The sequence below is a fragment of the Fistularia commersonii genome, chromosome 4 (genome assembly GCF_037954325.1).
Source record: "Fistularia commersonii isolate RoL2024-O1a breed Wild chromosome 4, RoL_Fcom_v1.0, whole genome shotgun sequence".
Classification (NCBI taxonomy): Eukaryota; Metazoa; Chordata; class Actinopteri; order Syngnathiformes; family Fistulariidae; genus Fistularia; species Fistularia commersonii.
The window spans coordinates 14,078,724-14,095,589 of NC_141287.1; the positions used below are offsets into that span (position 1 = coordinate 14,078,724).

Below are 16,866 nucleotides of genomic sequence, written 5' to 3' on the forward strand. Positions count from 1 at the left end.
ATAGCGTTAGCTCAAACAAGTTGTGATTTGTGTGTGTGTAGTAATTCCCCTTCTCCGTCACCCTCTGAAGGTCTCACAGCTTCAGTGTGGAGGAACCCGAGCTCGGGCTTCTTCAGGCCGGACGAGGAGGTCGCCCTCCAAATACCTGAGCGCCGCGGAGGCTCGTCCAGGAAGACGTGCCTCCATACCGTAAAACGGTGCACTTTCGCTCAGAGCGCCAGTTGCTGTGCCTACCAGGAACAACAACTGGTTTTTCTCCATTCCACTCCAGAACCGTTGAGAACAAAATTTTAGAGGAAGGGACAAATAACACGCTTCCTTCGAGGAAATCCACCGTCACTCTTTCATAATCCCTCTGACGGTCGCTCATTTGCATCATTCAGGGACGTGTGATCCATTGTTCTCGATGAATAACCCATGCAGACGCGTTCATCATCTTGTAGGAACACGTTATTCTACGGTTAGTTACCTCACACAGGCCAAGTTGTTTTTTTTTGTGATTTTTTTTTCTAAATGTTATTATCTTGTTCCCACAGGAAACTGTTCATGCAAGAAAACAACACACACCCAATACCTCTATATGTTGAACTTGTTTCCACAAGAAATCTAATTTGTTCCCACAAGCCATGCAACTTAAACTATCACATTTGCCATGAAACATAATCGTCTTTTTCCCAAAAGACACAATGGAATTGGCCATGCATCTTAAGTGGCTTGTTCCCACAAATAATATACCCAGATAATCAGATTGGTCATGCATCATAATTAACTTAAGATATATGACATATTTAACTCAATCCATCAAACGTGATCATCTCATTACATTATTAACTGGATCCTACAATGTATGTGACTTACATAATTGAATTTGCCTTGGAAATGAAATGACTTGTGACAAGATATTTCACTCGATGTTTTACTGCAGTGTAATCATCGCACAACATATGATTGGAGACTGATGATCCAAGATTGAAGTGGATCATCAAATTGGCCGCTAAAAATAATTAACTTATTCCCACAAGATATTTAAGTTGTTCCCACAAAATATATTTGCTTGATCAAGCAAATTTAATCATCCCTTTCAATGTCAAACTATTTCCCACAAGATGTTTCACCAGGATAAGCAATTTGCCTATGCAAGAGAATTAAGTTTTTCCAACAAGACATGTAACATGGATCCCTAATATAGCTATACAGCACAATTAATTTGTTCCAACTGGATACTATTTACACCAGAAAACTACAGCGCATCCTAAATAAATAATTCCTCTATGAACAATTCAACAATTTCCTTCAGGATAAATAAAGCTGATCTTATTCTTATTCTTATTCTTATTCCGATGAAAATATTTTTTTCCCACAAGATATTTGCCTTCAGTAATCAAATCATCCATGCAATGTAATTAACTTGTCCCATCAAATGTTTAACTTGTTCCCACCAGATAAATAATTAACTTGAAGGGCTGGGGGGCATAAAATACAAAAGAATTTTGATGATTTTTCATGGTCAAGTAAAGGTTTTCCTGTTTTTGAATGTCACCGAAGGCGCACATAATCTTTGTCATATATCTGCTGACTACCACACTCACACACACTTATCATAGTTGCGAGGAAATTTGCTCACCGCAAAAAAAAAGTACATAAAAGTACATAAAACCTCTCTCTGTGGGAGGAACAAAAGCATTTTTCGCCCGGAAATGCTTTCCGGTTTGCGACGGTAACGCCACAGCAACACACTGATCAGTCAAAACAACACCACCTTGACATTTTCAGCAGTTTCACACTGAAGCACCAGAGGAAAAGGGATGCAATGAGATGTTTGTCTGTCAGCAGCAGACGGGCTTTCCCCCGAAAGACCTTAACTGTGTCCTTCCACGTTACTATTATTCATGTGTTAACTCTTCATTTTCAGCCATTTTGCACAATAAACGAGGTAAGCAGGCAAATATTGCTCATTTCAAATTGTATTTTAAGTCATATTTGACATTAAAAGTATGAACAAATGTTTTTCATCCATCAAGACTGATTTCATACATAGTCCCTGTGAATTTGTTTCAAAACTAAATTAAGTGGACTGGAGTGACAGATATGCAGAGTTTGAGGTGGAGACGTTTGCTCACTCATGCCGCCTTCGAGATCGAAATCATTCTCCAATTATAGAACTATCTTTTCACACCCATGATGCATTCAAGTCTTCAAAACAGTATTTTCGTTTCTCCGTTATTATAATTACGTAAGTGTTAAAGATGCGAGAGGGCCAGTTAGAGGCCAGCTGCCCAACTCTAGCCCTGCCCCGGTGACTTCCCACTCAATAACAAAAAAGTTGTAATTAATAAACATTGCTAAAAATACAAGTAAACCAACTAGATCTTAAATACATTTTCTTAAAAAAATATATATGCTTTTTTTTTGTGACATGACCAACTTAACGTTAATAACACCTTCAAAACTACAACTACTTCTACTATTGATAGTAGTAAAAAAGTAATAATAACGATAATACATGAACCAAATGGTTTTCAACAAACACCATATACCAGTACATTTCAAACCCCACAACACCCTGAGGCAAAAACTGGTGCACACCGATAACAAAACAACCAGGCACAAGATGTATGTGGTGTTTTCTCTCACTTGCACTTAGGACTGTGATGACGTCTACATTGGATGGCCCAACACATGAGGACCACCACCTAAGGATAGAACTCTGTGGTCCACGCACAAGGACAAGGGCCATTCTTTTGCAGACAGCAATGTCTGTGGATGGTTCAAGAGAGGTGTCAAAGGAGCCATCTTTGACAAAACAGAAAAAGACATCTCTGAACAGAGTTGTGGGCCTCGGACACAACCTTTCATAAACGTACAACTGAGATCAATACCATGAGGGATTTGCACGCACGGATCAGCCACGTCTGCACCGTCCATATAACCAGGAAAGACCCATCATCAGAAACTGTCCCCAGTAACGTCCATATGAGCCTCAGTTCATGTGACCCAACAGGTTTCAATCCTTTGTTCAGCTTTACTTTTTCACAATCCAATCCCTATAATCCCACTGAGTTGCTCTTTTGTCCCACTGAACAACATCCCATTAAGATAACAACCCCCTTTACACCTGGTTTCCTGGGATCAACTCTACCATTTATGCAACAAGCCACCATAACCTAGACCCACACAAACCCCTGGCAGTTATATTTGGAAACTCCTCATTGGGAACTGAAGAGGCCTCTCAGGTGAGGACTGAAACGTCTTCAAGTGGAGAAATTCAAGTGCAGTTTCCAAGACAAGAAGATGTTGCCAAGAATTATATGATGTAAATTGAATACGTCTTGCTTTTCAAAGATATAAACATCACACATACCGGCAAGCCACAAACTCACCGAGCGACCACAGAAAAGTAACTGCTTCCTCATTCGTACACACCAGCACACACAAACACACGCGTACGAACAAATACAGGAAGTAGTGTTTTTGAGGCTCACTGGTTTGTTCTGCAAATTTTATCTGTTTTGTAGAATAAAATGTGTGACTTCAGCATGCTATGACCACAAGTGCCTTGCAGCTCGACAACCAGGAGCCGCTCTTCAGAACATTGAAGACAAATAATCGCAGAGAGGTGTTGTGTTTCCTAGAGCACTACTCGTGTGAAAGACAATTGTCATCATTTCAGCTCATCATTTCAGCTACCGCGAAAATAGAGGAACTTCACTGATAGCAATGAAATTAACCCTCTCGAATTATGGTGAAATGATCTAAAATCTACTGAAAATTCAAAATTCTGCAACTAGGATGTCTGAAAGTGTTAAAATCTGCAAGAAATTCTTGGTGTTTTGGGAAATGAAAATCAATAAGAAGCTGGCAGTTGCAGCAAGAGCTCAGAGTGAACCTTTGGATGAAGAACATGGGGAGAACAAGGCAGAGGAACATAGAGAGAACACACAGCGAGATCCCGGTTGGCCCATATCGCTTTATAGTATATGTAATTCCAAGCTAGATCAGTGGCACTGTCTCTACACACCAGTAAATATCTATGTATTACTTTTTTCACACTTTGCTGATGACACGCTCATTTATTTGAACAAATTTTTTTGTTTGTTTTTTTGTAGAGCGCAGTTTGGAGCAGACTGTTCTGCCTTAGACTTCAGGGGGTCAGGGTTGAACCCGAGGGATGGGGGGGGGGGGGGGGGTGACCCACCTGCAGCTGGTGCTGGATAATCTTGAAGTTGTGCCGCTGCAGGAAGTTGCACTCCTGGGAACGGACCTGCTCCAGCTGGGACAGGAGTTCACTGAAAAGCCTTGACGCCATCGACTCATTGTTTGCCGCCATGTCCCTGCAAACATTGCAGACAACGAGGAGGTGAAAACAGAAAAGAAAGGAGGAAAGGGGGGAAACCAAGGGTCTTCTACACACAAAGTGTGTGCATTGTCATCCTGTGTCGAGGTTAACTGAAGGTTTTCAGCTCTCCATCGAATTTCGCAAAGACAGATACTTTATACAGATGCTTCATTTTTAGTGGGAGGCTCACTGATCCCCCAAGTGGCCTTTGACAGGACTTAATTACAAATTGCTGTTAAAAAAACACATACAAATGCACAAAAATGTCAGAAAAAAAAGAGTGAATAAAAGACAAATACATGAAAATAACACAAAAAAACACTTGTAGTGACAAAGTGACTTGAATGTCATGGATGATAATATAACAGGGTAGACTAGATGGTGTGTGTGTGTGCGTGTGTGTGTGTGTGTGTGTGTGTGTGTGTGTGCGCGAGGATCCCAGCTCTTTTGAGGACTCACCAGTCCTGTGCCTCGATCCAGCCGGCCAGACCCTGACGGATGTCCATGGGGAAGTTATCGTCATAGAGATAATCCACATGTTCCAGGAACCGGATCTCCAGCTGCTGGATCTGCTGCCACTGGCTCATGCTGCGGTCGGGTGACTAGAGAAGAACCACTTGGGAGGAGAAACCGAGTCAGAGAGGATCCAAACAGAGGCTCATCAGAGGCTCTGCTCGGCCTGTGCTAAGTTTGTTGACACGCTGTTTTTCTCAGCGCTGCCTCTCTCCGCATGTGCACCTGTTTCCCCCTCTGACTTTCTTTTTTGTCTGTCAAAAGTAGGAAGTGAGAACCAGTGTTAAGCGTGCATGCACCTGCTGCCCCCGCCCACAAGCAAGGCATGGGCGGGTTGGGGGCGTGAACACTACAGCAGTCGCAGCAGCTTTGAAAAAAACATGCATGGCACTGTTATTGTTCTGTAATGCTCTATAAGTCTAATAAAAATGTAATTCATTAATCATCAGTCAGGCTTCCCCTGCACTTGGAGTTGCAGGGTATTGGAGCTGTGATTGGACGAGAGGTGGGGTTCACCGTCAATCAATCAGAGGGTCACAAATAGAGACGTACAACCATCCACTCATTCACACTTCTTCTTCTTTTTCTTTCGGCTTTTCCCGTCAGGGGTCGCCACAGCGAGTCAACCTTCTCCATCTAACCCTATTCTTTGTATCTTCCTCTCTCACACCAGCTACCTTCATATCCTCTCTCACTACGTCCATAAATCTTCTCTTTGGTCTTCCTCGAGACCTATTGCCTGGCAGCTCCAATTCCAGCATCCGTCTACCAATATATTCACTATCTCTTCTCTGTACATGACCGAACCATCTCAGTCTGGCTTCTCTGACCTTCTCTCCAAAACATCGAACATGTGCCGTCCCTCTGATAGACTCATTCCTGATCCTATCCATCCTGGTCACTCCCAAAGAGAACCATCCACTCATTCACACCAAATAACTTAACGTCTTCTTTCGCTACATAGAAATGTAGATATGGCAGAGGATGGATTTAATACATATAGAAAAAATTAGATGACCATTTTGTTCATCGGGATGGCGTATAGGAGATGTTGGAGTTTCCAGGTCTGGTCTGATGGCACCAGGCAGGAACCATTTCCTGTATTGCTCCTTCAAACATCGCAATCTGTACATTTGATACACGTGTGTATGTTTCATTTTTAAATACCTTGTGAATGCACTGCAGAGATGCACTTTAAACTCGTCGTATTGCACTTTAAATGTCAATCAAGCTTTTCAATTCCATTCTGTCCCATTCTATTATCGAACACAGCGAATGGTGCAGTAACTCTCCGGGCCGCTAGGGGGCGGTAGTGAGTCAGTCCGCCCGCTGAACTGAAGGAGGATGACGTGAGAGGTCACGGCTGACCGAAAACATGGTGGAGGACGGGGAGATCCGCGTGGTTCACCGCGGCGGCAGTAAAATATGCTTCAGGCCGCCGGTCGTCACTCGGGACTCCCGGTGAGTTGGCATTTCCCCGGCCGGTGTAGTTTGTGACCTCCACGTGATGGAGAGTAGCCCGGCGGTGTCGTCGCTCCGGTCGGAACCTTAGCTGAAGCCGGTGCTAGCCACTAGCATAGCGCAACTAGCGAACATCATCAAACTGTTTACAAGAGTGTTGCCGGAAGTTTTAAAATACCGCCCGGCACCAAAATCAAACGTGTAATGTTAAATTGAGAAGCTTGTTGCGTGACAGCTTTCGGTGTCCGGTTCTTAAGTGGATTAAAAGTATATTCCGTCGGAAAACACATGGAAGTGAGTGGCAAACCCGCTCATGTGCCATAAAGTGATTCTCCCTTAGTAACACATGGTGATATGAAAACATTGGGATGCCTCTATGATCGTTATTGTGTTGTTTAACCAAATTTAGCTTATTCAATATTTACTTAGAAATGTGTTTGATACTTTCAAATTAACATAACATATGTTGTAAAATTGAAATGTGTTTGTTCTCAGATTCCTGTTGTGTGCAGCCGGGGAGAGTGTGAGGGTGCATAGCACATCCACGGAGGAGTGTGTCCAGCAGCTGCGTGGACACACAGACCTCGTCACCGGCATCCTGCTCAAACCGTCCAACCATCTGCAGGTTTGCAACACACACTCTGATACACACAGGGAAATTGTATTCAACTTAAAGCGGTCCTTTTAACATCATCAGTCTGCATAACTTCCCTGGATCCCCATCTTCCAGATACCCGCTCTGTACTTTAGTACTATTTGATCATATATATATATGTGTGTGTGTGTGTTTGCGTGCACGCGCACATGCAGGCCTACTCCTGCTCTCTGGACGGTACCATCAGGCTGTGGGACTTCACTGACGGTGTTCTCATCAAGGTAGAGCCCCAGGAAATGATGACTGCTGTAGCTTGCATTTATGTGTGTGTGCATGCATGAATGTATCCTACATGTGACATGGTGTGGTGATTTTCTAGACCTATGTTGTTGGATACCCGATGCACTCCCTCCATGGCTCCAGCCACCATGAGGGCGTCCTCTTTGCCGTTACCCCGTTGACCAGTGACCTCAAATGCAGTAGGTTTTCTTCTACCCTCATCCACCGTTCTTAGTCTACCATTATCGTCTTTGAAGGGTTATTTATCTGAAATAGATATAATATATATGGTAAGAAGTCATAATTTATTTAATACTTAATGAAAACTCCATTGAAGGAAGTTTTTTTTCTTGTTTTTCTTTCTCCCAACTCAGCAAAGGACATTTTTGCTTTGACAATCGTGTCATCAAATATTATGCATATTTTACATCTAGATTTTTATTAGTTTTAAGAAAAAAAACACACTTTAAAGCATGTTTTAATTTCAACCCTGTGGTGTCACGTGGTGAGTGAAAATGTACAATTACCACGTTTGGACGCCAGGGGCGCCAGAGACTATGATTACAGCTTGTGTGTGTGTGTGTGTGTTTTCCAGCCAGGTTCCAGCTGGTAGCTGTGCGTCTGCCGATCAGCAATGATCAGCAGGTGGAGGCCAAAGATGTGTCCTCCATCCTCAGTAGAGTCAGCCCCAATCCAGCGGCCATCGCCTTTGGCAGAGGGGTGAGTGAACACACACACACACATTTACGTCTCATCAGCCAATCAGGAAACGTTGCGATTCGTAAGAACCATTTACCGTTTTCTCCCTATTGGGTATTAATTGATAATTGATTGAAAGAGTGTCGGGTGTATCAGTCCGTGGATCACGGACTTTGAAAGTATCCATGTCTGTCGCCCAGCTGATGATGTCACCCCTCCTCACACACACACACAAACACACACACACACACACACACAACTCCCGTCCATGTTTGTTCCCCGACAGGGGGAGTTCCTCGCCTCAGTCAGGGAGCTGCAGTTGGAGGTATTCTTCTTCAAGAAGCAGAAGTCCTACCGGTGAGATGGCCCCTGCCCCCAATGAATATCTGGAGGGGAACATCTGGAGACCACAGGGGTGTGAAGATGTTGGTGCTTCCCCCGCAGGTTCTCCCTGAGCAAGTTCAACATGAAGGGGGGCAGCAATGCTTTCACCTGCGTGGCTTGTCATCCCATAGACGACTGCATCGTCACGGGACACGAGGATGGGAAGATCCGGCGCTGGTGAGAGGGAACACACACAGTTAGCGGCAGTTATTTATCGATCTTGACCACACAATTCTGCCAAACTCTTGGTGTGGATATTAGTAGCCCCTAGTGGTGGCCCAGCTTACAAAACACAATTTATTTTTTCCTATTTTATGTAAAAGTTCTGTTTGTTTTTATAATCGATTTTTTACTTTTATATTTTCATTATTTTCTCGATACATCACTCTTCGAATTCACTTCATTGCATTTTTTATCGTTCAAATCAGTACACTGTTAATTTTGTCAGTTAAAGCTTTTAATTTGAGTATCCCAAGCAGAACCAGATGGTCGATCTGGATGGCCGCCCACAAGATTAAAATAAAGGAATAAAATCATAAAGAGGGTCTTTAACGGTGGATTTCAGAATAATAGCGTTGTGGGAGGAGGTTGTTTTTCTGACGGGAAAGGTTTCTGTTACCAGGAGAAACTTCAACCAACAAAAGGAGTACACCTACTCCATGCAGCACTGGCACCATGCCGCCGTCAGCTCGCTGTGTTTCACCCCCGAAGGTGCGGCCCGCCACCTTTATGGATCCACACACAAGTTGGTGCCATTGTGTCTGCTCACAAGTGTGTGTTCCTTTCTATCCCGCAGGCACCAACCTGCTGAGCGGTGGTGCCGAGTCAGTGCTGGTGCAGTGGAGATACGATCAGGAGAGCGAGATGGACTTCCTGCCCCGCCTAGGTGCAGCCATCACCGCCATCACCGTGTCGCCCGATGGATCACTGTTCTGCACGTCGCATGCCGACAACAGTAAGACAAGCGGGATCGGGTTTACACACACACACACACACGCACCCAAACAGACTCATAGTGTGTGTCTATCCCAGGGTCCCATCCTTTTGACATCCTTCATTGAAGTAATGTTAGCACAATGCTATTTAATGCTTCAAATATGCTATCACAGCGCTAACGCTTCAATCGCGTTGCCGCAATTCTAACCAATGCTTCGAAAGTGTTAGCACGACACTAACTAACGCGTCAAACGTGTTCACACAACTCTAACCAATGCTTCGAATGTTATTCTGCAGCCGCTGATACGATTGTGCTCGGTATCAGGACAGGTTTAATTCTTTGCCCCTCTGGAGGTTTTCTCGTGACGGTTCTCAGACCACTCCACACCACCCTCATGTTGTTTTGTTGACGTTAGCTCTCCAACTTCCTCCTTTAAGACTCCTCGCCATCTTCTACCTCAGTTTAATCAACACCTTCTTCAATTCCTCTTTGTCACATCTCCTCATGCTACCTTTTTCAATAGTTACCCATGGTTTATTATTGGGAAAGCAGTATATGCTATCTGCTCAGCCTCCGACCACCTTCATAGCATTCTGGTAGTCACAGGTTTCTCCAAAGAGGCTTCAGGTTGTGATCCGACCTGCCAGGATGTGGAGGACTCTGGAGATGTACGCTGCTTTAACATTACCATTCAGCAGACCCAGGATATTATTTTTTACGAAATGTTTAACACATGACAGGTCTCATGAAACACCCTGTGAATGTTGCTAACTCCCCCATGTCATTGAAGAGTGATCTTGCGCTCCCATTAATGGTGTGGTCGCCTCTGTCAAGAGGCACGATGAAAGTACTCAGAATGCGAGAAATACGAGAAACAATGCACAAGACCACATGGTTCTACTATCAAGAACTTAAATGACTTCTTAAAAGACAAAAACAAGAGCAATCTGACGAACACACGATATGAGCATGCACGTACAATGTTTGTCAAACCCAGGGTCCCGCCCCATGCTATAGTAGTATTAGTACATTGGTAACACAAGCTTGCTGGCCTTGTTCTGTCTATGCTAGCAGCAACTGATGATACCAATGCACACACACAGTGTTTGTTAAACCCAGGGTCCTGTCCCTACACTATAGTAGTGTTAGCACAATGCTAACACAAGCTACTAGTCTGGTTCTCTTGTTAGCATGATTCAAACACACAGATAGATGTTGGTAACCTCACGCGGCGTGTCATCCCTCAGAAATCACCATCATCCAGGGCTGCGTGAAGGTGTCGGCCGTCATCCAGGGCCTGGTCAAAAGTGAGTCCCCTTCTGCTGACATGCCTGTTGCTGTGATAACTGGACCTCAAATGACGACCCAACCCTTCCCCGTACAGCTGAGAGCCTGAGGGTGGAGCTGATGGTAGACCCGCGCACCAAAGCGCTGGTTCTGAACGGGAAGCCGGGTCATCTGCAGTTCTATTCGCTGCAGAGGGACAAGCTGCTCTTCAACGTGAGTCTTGCAGAATTAAATATTAACGCGGATAATACAAATATTCAAATTAAATGTCTGTGAGCGGCAGCAGTGATACCTGCGTTGACCACATGAGGGCAGCAAATCTACCCCACCCATATGTTTCGGCGTTCCGGGCGCTTACTTGTGCGTGCTCGTGCTTGCAGCTCGACATCGTGCAGCAGGAGTTGATCCACGAGGCCGGCCTGCAGCAGATCGAGGTGGTGGCCGCTGCTCTGGACGCCAGCGGCAGCTGTCTGGCCACAGCAGAGGAGTGGCCGCAGAGGGACGGCCAGGTGGAGGTCACCTTGAAGCTGTGGGCCTTCGACCCAGCGTCCCAGAGGTACGCCGGTTTTTCCACAACCGCTTCTTCATTGTGGCTGGAAATGGGCCCATCTCATCCTGGTTGTGCCTGATTGGCTAGGATAGGTCTTCAGTTTTAGAACTGCTGTAACTCAGCAAAGTGTGTGTGTGTGAGGAGAAAGTCTCCCCCCACCCCTCGCTCTTTGTTTGTACCACAAAATTCACATGACCTCCAATTCAGTGTTTCTGCAGCGTCAGCACTGTAATCTGAGGGGTAGTCTGTAATCTCCCTGTCACACACACCGTTGCATGTTTTGGAAAAGTCGTCATAGAACCAGCCAAATTTTCCTGCCAATCCAAACTGCCGGTAGTTTGCCGGCGTTTAATTCAGCGGGGAGGGTGATTGGCAGATGTTAACCCACTCCTCACGCCACACACATCCATGGCAACGAAGGGTTAACGCCTGAAGCGCCGTCGCCGTGGTACCAGGGGATATCAATAAGAAAGGGGGCTCGGCAGGCCACACGCGCCAGGCCGGGTTCAGGTGAGCGCATGGGATTTCACTCTGTATATGTGTGTGTGTGTGTGTGTGTGTGCGCGGGCGACCAACCCACAGCTTCGTGCTGAACACCACCATCACGGCCCCCCATGACGCCGGGATCCTGGGCATGTGCTTCTGCTGCAGCGACGCCAGGAACGCCACGCTGGTCACCGCCAGCCGGGACGGCCTCTTCAAAGCCTGGCGGCGCACCAACGCCGACGACAGTGGTGAGGGTCCTAAGCCCCGCCCCCTCCGGGCCGGCGGGATTATTTCCAGAATGGGGAGGTGTGGGGGGGGTCAGGAATGTTAATCTAATGCTTGGATTTATGGGGAATTGTCATGGAAGAGGGGCGGCAGCCATGTTTTCCGTGATTTTTTTTTTTTTTTTCTTTTTTGGCGGCGAGCGTTTTTGAGTGACGTCACCCCAACCTCTCTCCCGCCAGATGAGGCGTCCTCATGGTCGTGTGACTTCGTGGGCTCCTTCCACGGTCAGGAGCCGCGGCGCTGCTGCGCCTCAGCCGACGGCTCGCTGCTCGCCGTCAGCTTCGCTCAGGTGGTAACGCTGTGGAGCCCCGCCTCCTGGGAGCTGCTGGTCACACTGTCGCAGCCGCCAGGCGCCATCAGGTCAGCGCGCTCACACACACACACACACACACACACACACACACACACACACACACACAGTGTGTTTGTTTATCAATTCATCTATTAATTGCAGATTTCCAAAAGGTGTCTTACAATGTTCTCCAACACACACACACACACACACACACAGCTCTCTGACCTTTGCACACACTGAGGCTGGCTGAGGGGAAAAAAAAGGGAACGGGGGCTGCGGTTTCGCAACGTTGCCGGAGTCTCAGAAATGCAGGCAGGCGTTTTCTTAAAGGGGCTCGGGGTCAACGAGGACACCGCATGCGCGCGCACATACAAACACACACACTGGAGAGTGGAACCTGCTAGACCCACCTGAGCGCTGCTCCTGTGTGTGTGCGTGTGTGCGTGTGTGCGTGCGTGTGTGTGTGTGTGCATGCACACACACACACGCCATCTCCACCCTCGCCAGCACCTCCAAACCACTTCCTGTCTGCTCCGTGGGTTTCCGCTGATGGTCCAGGTGGAGGTGCGGTCGGAGGTGCACCACCTCCTCAGGAACCACGGCGTGAACCCCGACCCCTGTCCTGAAAGCGGAGCCGCTCTCCGCCCCGGCGTCCGCAGTGTTTGGACAGCTGCTCCACCTTCTCCTCCACCCCCCCAACCCTTAGCGGTGGATCACACGCTCGCCAGAGGGGGAAAAGCCTTCAGTTCAGCAAAACCTGAGGCAAATTTAAGTCTGACTTTCTCGCTTTTCTAAGTTTTCTTTGGTTGGAGGTGGAGGTGGAGGGGGGGGGGGGTTTGTGGTGCAGCGCCGTCTGAACGCGGCCACCACGTGAAATCCTGGGTTCAGACTCATTATTTCCCAGGCAGTGCTTCTCGGTGGGTGTTCTCGCTCGAAGCCCCTCGGAGGAAACTCCATCTAATCCGGTGAAATATGTGAAGTGGGGGGGGTGGAGGTGGGAGGGATGGGGGGGTCAGTCGCCGAGATCTGACTGTACCTCCTGCTCCAGGCATCTGTGCTTCGGGAGAATGACGTGCTCCAAGTATCTGGTGGGAACCACGGAGAGGGGGATGCTCTGCTGCTGGAACCTGCTGACCTGCAGCTGTGAGTGACCCACGGTGTTATTTCACCACTATTAGTTTGTGCACAGCTAGTACTCTTAGTGCTCTTAGTGATGACACATTGGCGATACGATACTGTTGGTACAGTTAATACATAGTTGTTACACCACTATTAGTTAGTACACAGCGCATGTCCACTATTTTACAATCGGTGCATTGCTAGTACAGTTATTTCACTTGAAATACAGTTAGAGAATAGAACTAATATTCCACGACTACAGCTACTACATGTTTATATGTGATTACATGGTTAATATACAATTACTGATTTGCCGCTATTACGCTGTATCACAATACTACAGTTATTACACTGCTAATAAACTACACTGCGAACACAATGCTGTTACACAGCTAATACACTCTTATACTGCTAACACACTGCTATTACATGCTAATATACAATTACACTGCTATGACACACTAACACACTACTATTACACAGTTATTACACAACCAGTATCATCCCTGCTGCCGTAGGAAGCCTTTACACATTCCCAGGTACTGCACACCTGCCGGACCCAGCTGACTAGAAGTACTTCTTGGGCAGGAGCTAGTAGACGCCCCCCCCCCCCATATGGCTGCATTGATGGATGTTTTTCCTTCTCTAGTGGAGTGGAGCACTTCGCTGGACGTCAGCCTCCTGCTGTACGACCCCTCCTCCGAGCACATGGCGGCGTTCTGCAGCCAGGACGGGTTTGCCGACGGTGAGCCGCCCACTTCCCGTTTCCATCTCTTCGAGACGTAAAGTCGAAGGGGCATATCTGATTCGTGCGTTTGCGTGCCCTCAGTGTACGTCTTCCAGCCCAGCGAGCCGCGCCCGCTGTTTTCCCAGAAGGCCGTGTGCTCCGGCGAGGTGAAGCACGGCATCTTCGTGCCGCGGGACACGCCATTGGACACCGGCGGCTGGACGCACCGCTCACAACTCTACTTCCTGTCGCCCAGCCTGGTGCTGCCCTCGAAATCCAAGACACGGTTTCGGATTTAGCAACGGCGACGCTAACGGCTCCTCCTCTTCCTCAGGACCTGCTGACCTTCAGCACCAAGGCGGAGGACGAGAAGATGGCGGCGTCCGGCAAACAGGTGGCGTGAAAACCTCCGCCCGTCTTCGCTATCCAGATATCGGAACGCAGAGGCTTTTATTTTGAAAGGCGGCGTCGGCGTCACGTGTTTCGTTTCCTCCCCCCCTCTCCCAGCTGGCCGTAGACGACAGCGTTGCCATGACGCCCTTCCAACTGTTGCTAGGGAAACAGCGGCGGGAGGCAGTGGGGGATGTGGAGACGTCGGAGAGGATCCAGCTCCCCACGGGCTCCGTAGCCATCAGGGAGGTTGGTCCACACACACACACACACATACGCACACACACCCAGGTTTGAATGTCGATTTTTTCGTATTGATCGCCGTGTTGCCTTCACTGTCTCCGTGCACGGCAGCTGCTGCAGACGCCGGCCCACGTCCTGCCCGCCACCTCCTTTCTCTGCTCCGTCTTCGTCGAGTCGCTGCTAATCTCCGTCTCAGAACCCAGGTGACGCTGCCAGGAATTAAAATGTGTTAACCTGTCATTAATGTGTAATTAATGCTATTAATATTGCGGTTTTATACCCAAATCATACTTTTTATGTAAGGCACCTTATTTTTATCCATACAGTCCCACAAACACACAAAAGTCACAATTCAAAGAAACAATAACTACAAAAAGCGTATAATGGTAGATGTAAAATATGAATTACAGATTTAAATGTAAATAAAATAAAACTGACAGAACAGGCAGCATATGCATGCTGTCAATTATTGATCAGCATTATAAATGTGATTTACATGTTATTACCCCACAGTAATCGTTGTAATTACAGGTCAGTGACACATTAATGTCGTCAATTTCGTCGGCAATATAGTCGTTTATGTTCACAACGCCATCTCTGAGGTTGCGTTAATCTCCGGCCGCTGTTGCCGATAAGCACGGAGGCCGAGTCATGTGACCCCCGACAACAGGATCCCGCTTATCAACGGAGATATGCTGAGTCATCTTAGCATGTCATGATAACCCCCCCTCCCGGTGTGTGTGTGTGTTCCTCAGAGAAGACAAACAAGCGCGTGAGGAAACGGACAGTGAGAAAGAGGAAGACGAGTCGGAGGAGGAAAGGGAAGCGGAGCGCCCTGGAGCCGGGCCGGACGGACCCGGTGCCGGCGCCGAGCCAAGCCGAGCCGAGATGCGCCAGCTGAAGAGGGTGAGGAAGACGGACCACAAATGGGTGGCCGGCCTGCTCGACCCCTGATTCCCCCTCCAAGGAGGATGACACCATGGGAATAAAAAAAAAAAAAAAAAAAAAAAAAGGCCCACAGCACATCAGGGACTGAGCAGCTTCAGCTCCTCCGCCCGTGACGGATCTCAGAAGCTTCTGGAACATCTGGATCCGTCAGACTCAGAGGGTTGGGGAGGGGGTTCACATGACCAAGGAGGTTAACAGCTCCACTTTCTACCAGTGTTTTTTTTTTTTTTTTTTTGTTGTTTTTTTTTTAATTATATTCAACCTCGTCGTCGTTGCCCGCCCACCCCCCTTCTCCCCCGCCGGGGTCAGAGTCCCCGACCCCTGAGGACCGTCAACGCAGCGGTTATGTGATTGATGACCTTCAACCCGGTGACACCAATCCAGAGTTCCCTCCACGCCAACGATGCGTTCAAATGCCTCTTTAATGGGCCTGTTAGATCCGGACGCCGTAAAAGCAACAAGGCGCTCCCTTCCGCGCGACGTCGCCATCGTAACTCCAGACAACAACCCCGAAGTCTGAAGGTCGGAGCGGCAGTTATCGGCCAATTGGGTTAACGAGGAGGCACGGCTCCCGGCGCTAGCTTAGCACAAAAAGCGGTAGCTGCCTGTTTTTGGTTTTTTTTTTGTTTTTTTTTTGGGGTTTGTTTTTTTTCTTTGTTTTCTTTCGCTGCCTGGTGAAACGTTGACGGGCTAATAGTTACTTTCTCTGTACTAAAAAGTGCCCCTCCTCCACGATGACTCAGTAATTTTTGGCAAAGAGGAAGAAGATACACCCCACATGTCCCGGGACTAATTTTTTTTTTTTGCCCCATCATCATGGGAACCGCTTCATAGACGAGTTTCACTTCGCTGATGCTTTTTCTCGGTTCAGTTGTGCATGCGTGTGCACACATGGGCTTCACCCCCCCTTGTACATTGTTAAAATATTAAAGGTTGCTTTTTTAAAATGACGTTTCATTTGTCCGTCTCCTTGTGCCGTTACCCTGAAAGCACCACGGGCTCCTCTGAAGAGATGAGGAAAACAAAATATTTAAATGAATCCTTTTTTCAAGAAGTCATTTAAAATAAGTCACAAAAATGAGGTTTAATGAAGGAAAATAATTCTGGTCAAATAAAACTGGCTGACAACTGAGACATTGCTTGTTAGTCTTTTCCCTAGAAACAATTTGCCCGTTTTTTTTTTTCAGAACATTAATTTGAATTTCTTTTTCCTGTTTTTTTTTTTTTTTTTGTACATTTAAAATCTTTAATTTAAAGGTGTTTGTGATTAGAAAATCCTATTTTATGTCTTTAACTTTTTTTTTTATCATCAAATAATTGTCCGTAATCTTG

The 16,866-nt window shown here is 46.9% G+C and overlaps 2 protein-coding genes across 4 annotated transcripts in view; one reads left to right on the plus strand and one right to left on the minus strand.

Annotated features, from left to right (window-relative positions):
* Positions 1-5,108, minus strand: part of stat4 (signal transducer and activator of transcription 4) — a 14,388-nt gene extending 9,280 nt beyond the window's left edge. For both annotated transcript variants that reach the window (XM_086145439.1, XM_086145438.1), the window contains exons 1-2: positions 4,796-5,108; positions 4,196-4,331 (exon numbers count right to left, since the gene is read on the minus strand). In XM_086145439.1, the coding sequence (XP_086001565.1) occupies positions 4,196-4,331; positions 4,796-4,923 (264 nt within the window). In that variant the 5' untranslated portion in view covers positions 4,924-5,108. The remainder of the gene's footprint in view (positions 1-4,195; positions 4,332-4,795) is intronic.
* A 1,079-nt stretch (positions 5,109-6,187) lies between these two features.
* Positions 6,188-16,481, plus strand: wdr75 (WD repeat domain 75). Of its 2 annotated transcripts, XM_086145440.1 has the most exons (21): positions 6,188-6,310; positions 6,806-6,935; positions 7,121-7,186; positions 7,285-7,384; positions 7,780-7,904; positions 8,170-8,240; positions 8,328-8,444; positions 8,890-8,978; positions 9,064-9,222; positions 10,452-10,511; positions 10,589-10,704; positions 10,872-11,047; positions 11,624-11,775; positions 11,992-12,172; positions 13,156-13,250; positions 13,876-13,971; positions 14,056-14,213; positions 14,288-14,347; positions 14,461-14,592; positions 14,698-14,789; positions 15,342-16,481. In XM_086145440.1, the coding sequence occupies exons 1-21, from the start codon at positions 6,225-6,227 to the stop codon at positions 15,538-15,540; spliced, it is 2,460 nt and encodes an 819-aa protein (XP_086001566.1). In that variant the 5' UTR covers positions 6,188-6,224; the 3' UTR covers positions 15,541-16,481. The 2 variants fall into 2 exon arrangements, with proteins under 2 accessions (XP_086001566.1, XP_086001567.1); XM_086145441.1 differs by lacking the exons at positions 6,188-6,310; positions 6,806-6,935; positions 7,121-7,186 and having other exon boundaries at positions 7,333-7,384; positions 7,784-7,904.
* The last annotated feature ends 385 nt before the right edge of the window (positions 16,482-16,866 follow it).

Bases quoted from the DNA above. Each gene is read 5' to 3' on its own strand.
- wdr75 (XM_086145440.1), top strand. From the start codon at position 6,225: ATGGTGGAGGACGGGGAGATCCGCGTGGTTCACCGCGGCGGCAGTAAA. The intron at 7,385-7,779 runs GTAGGTTTTCTT...TGTGTTTTCCAG, and splicing joins GACCAGTGACCTCAAATGCA to CCAGGTTCCAGCTGGTAGCT. The intron at 14,348-14,460 runs GTGGCGTGAAAA...CCCCTCTCCCAG, and splicing joins TGGCGGCGTCCGGCAAACAG to CTGGCCGTAGACGACAGCGT.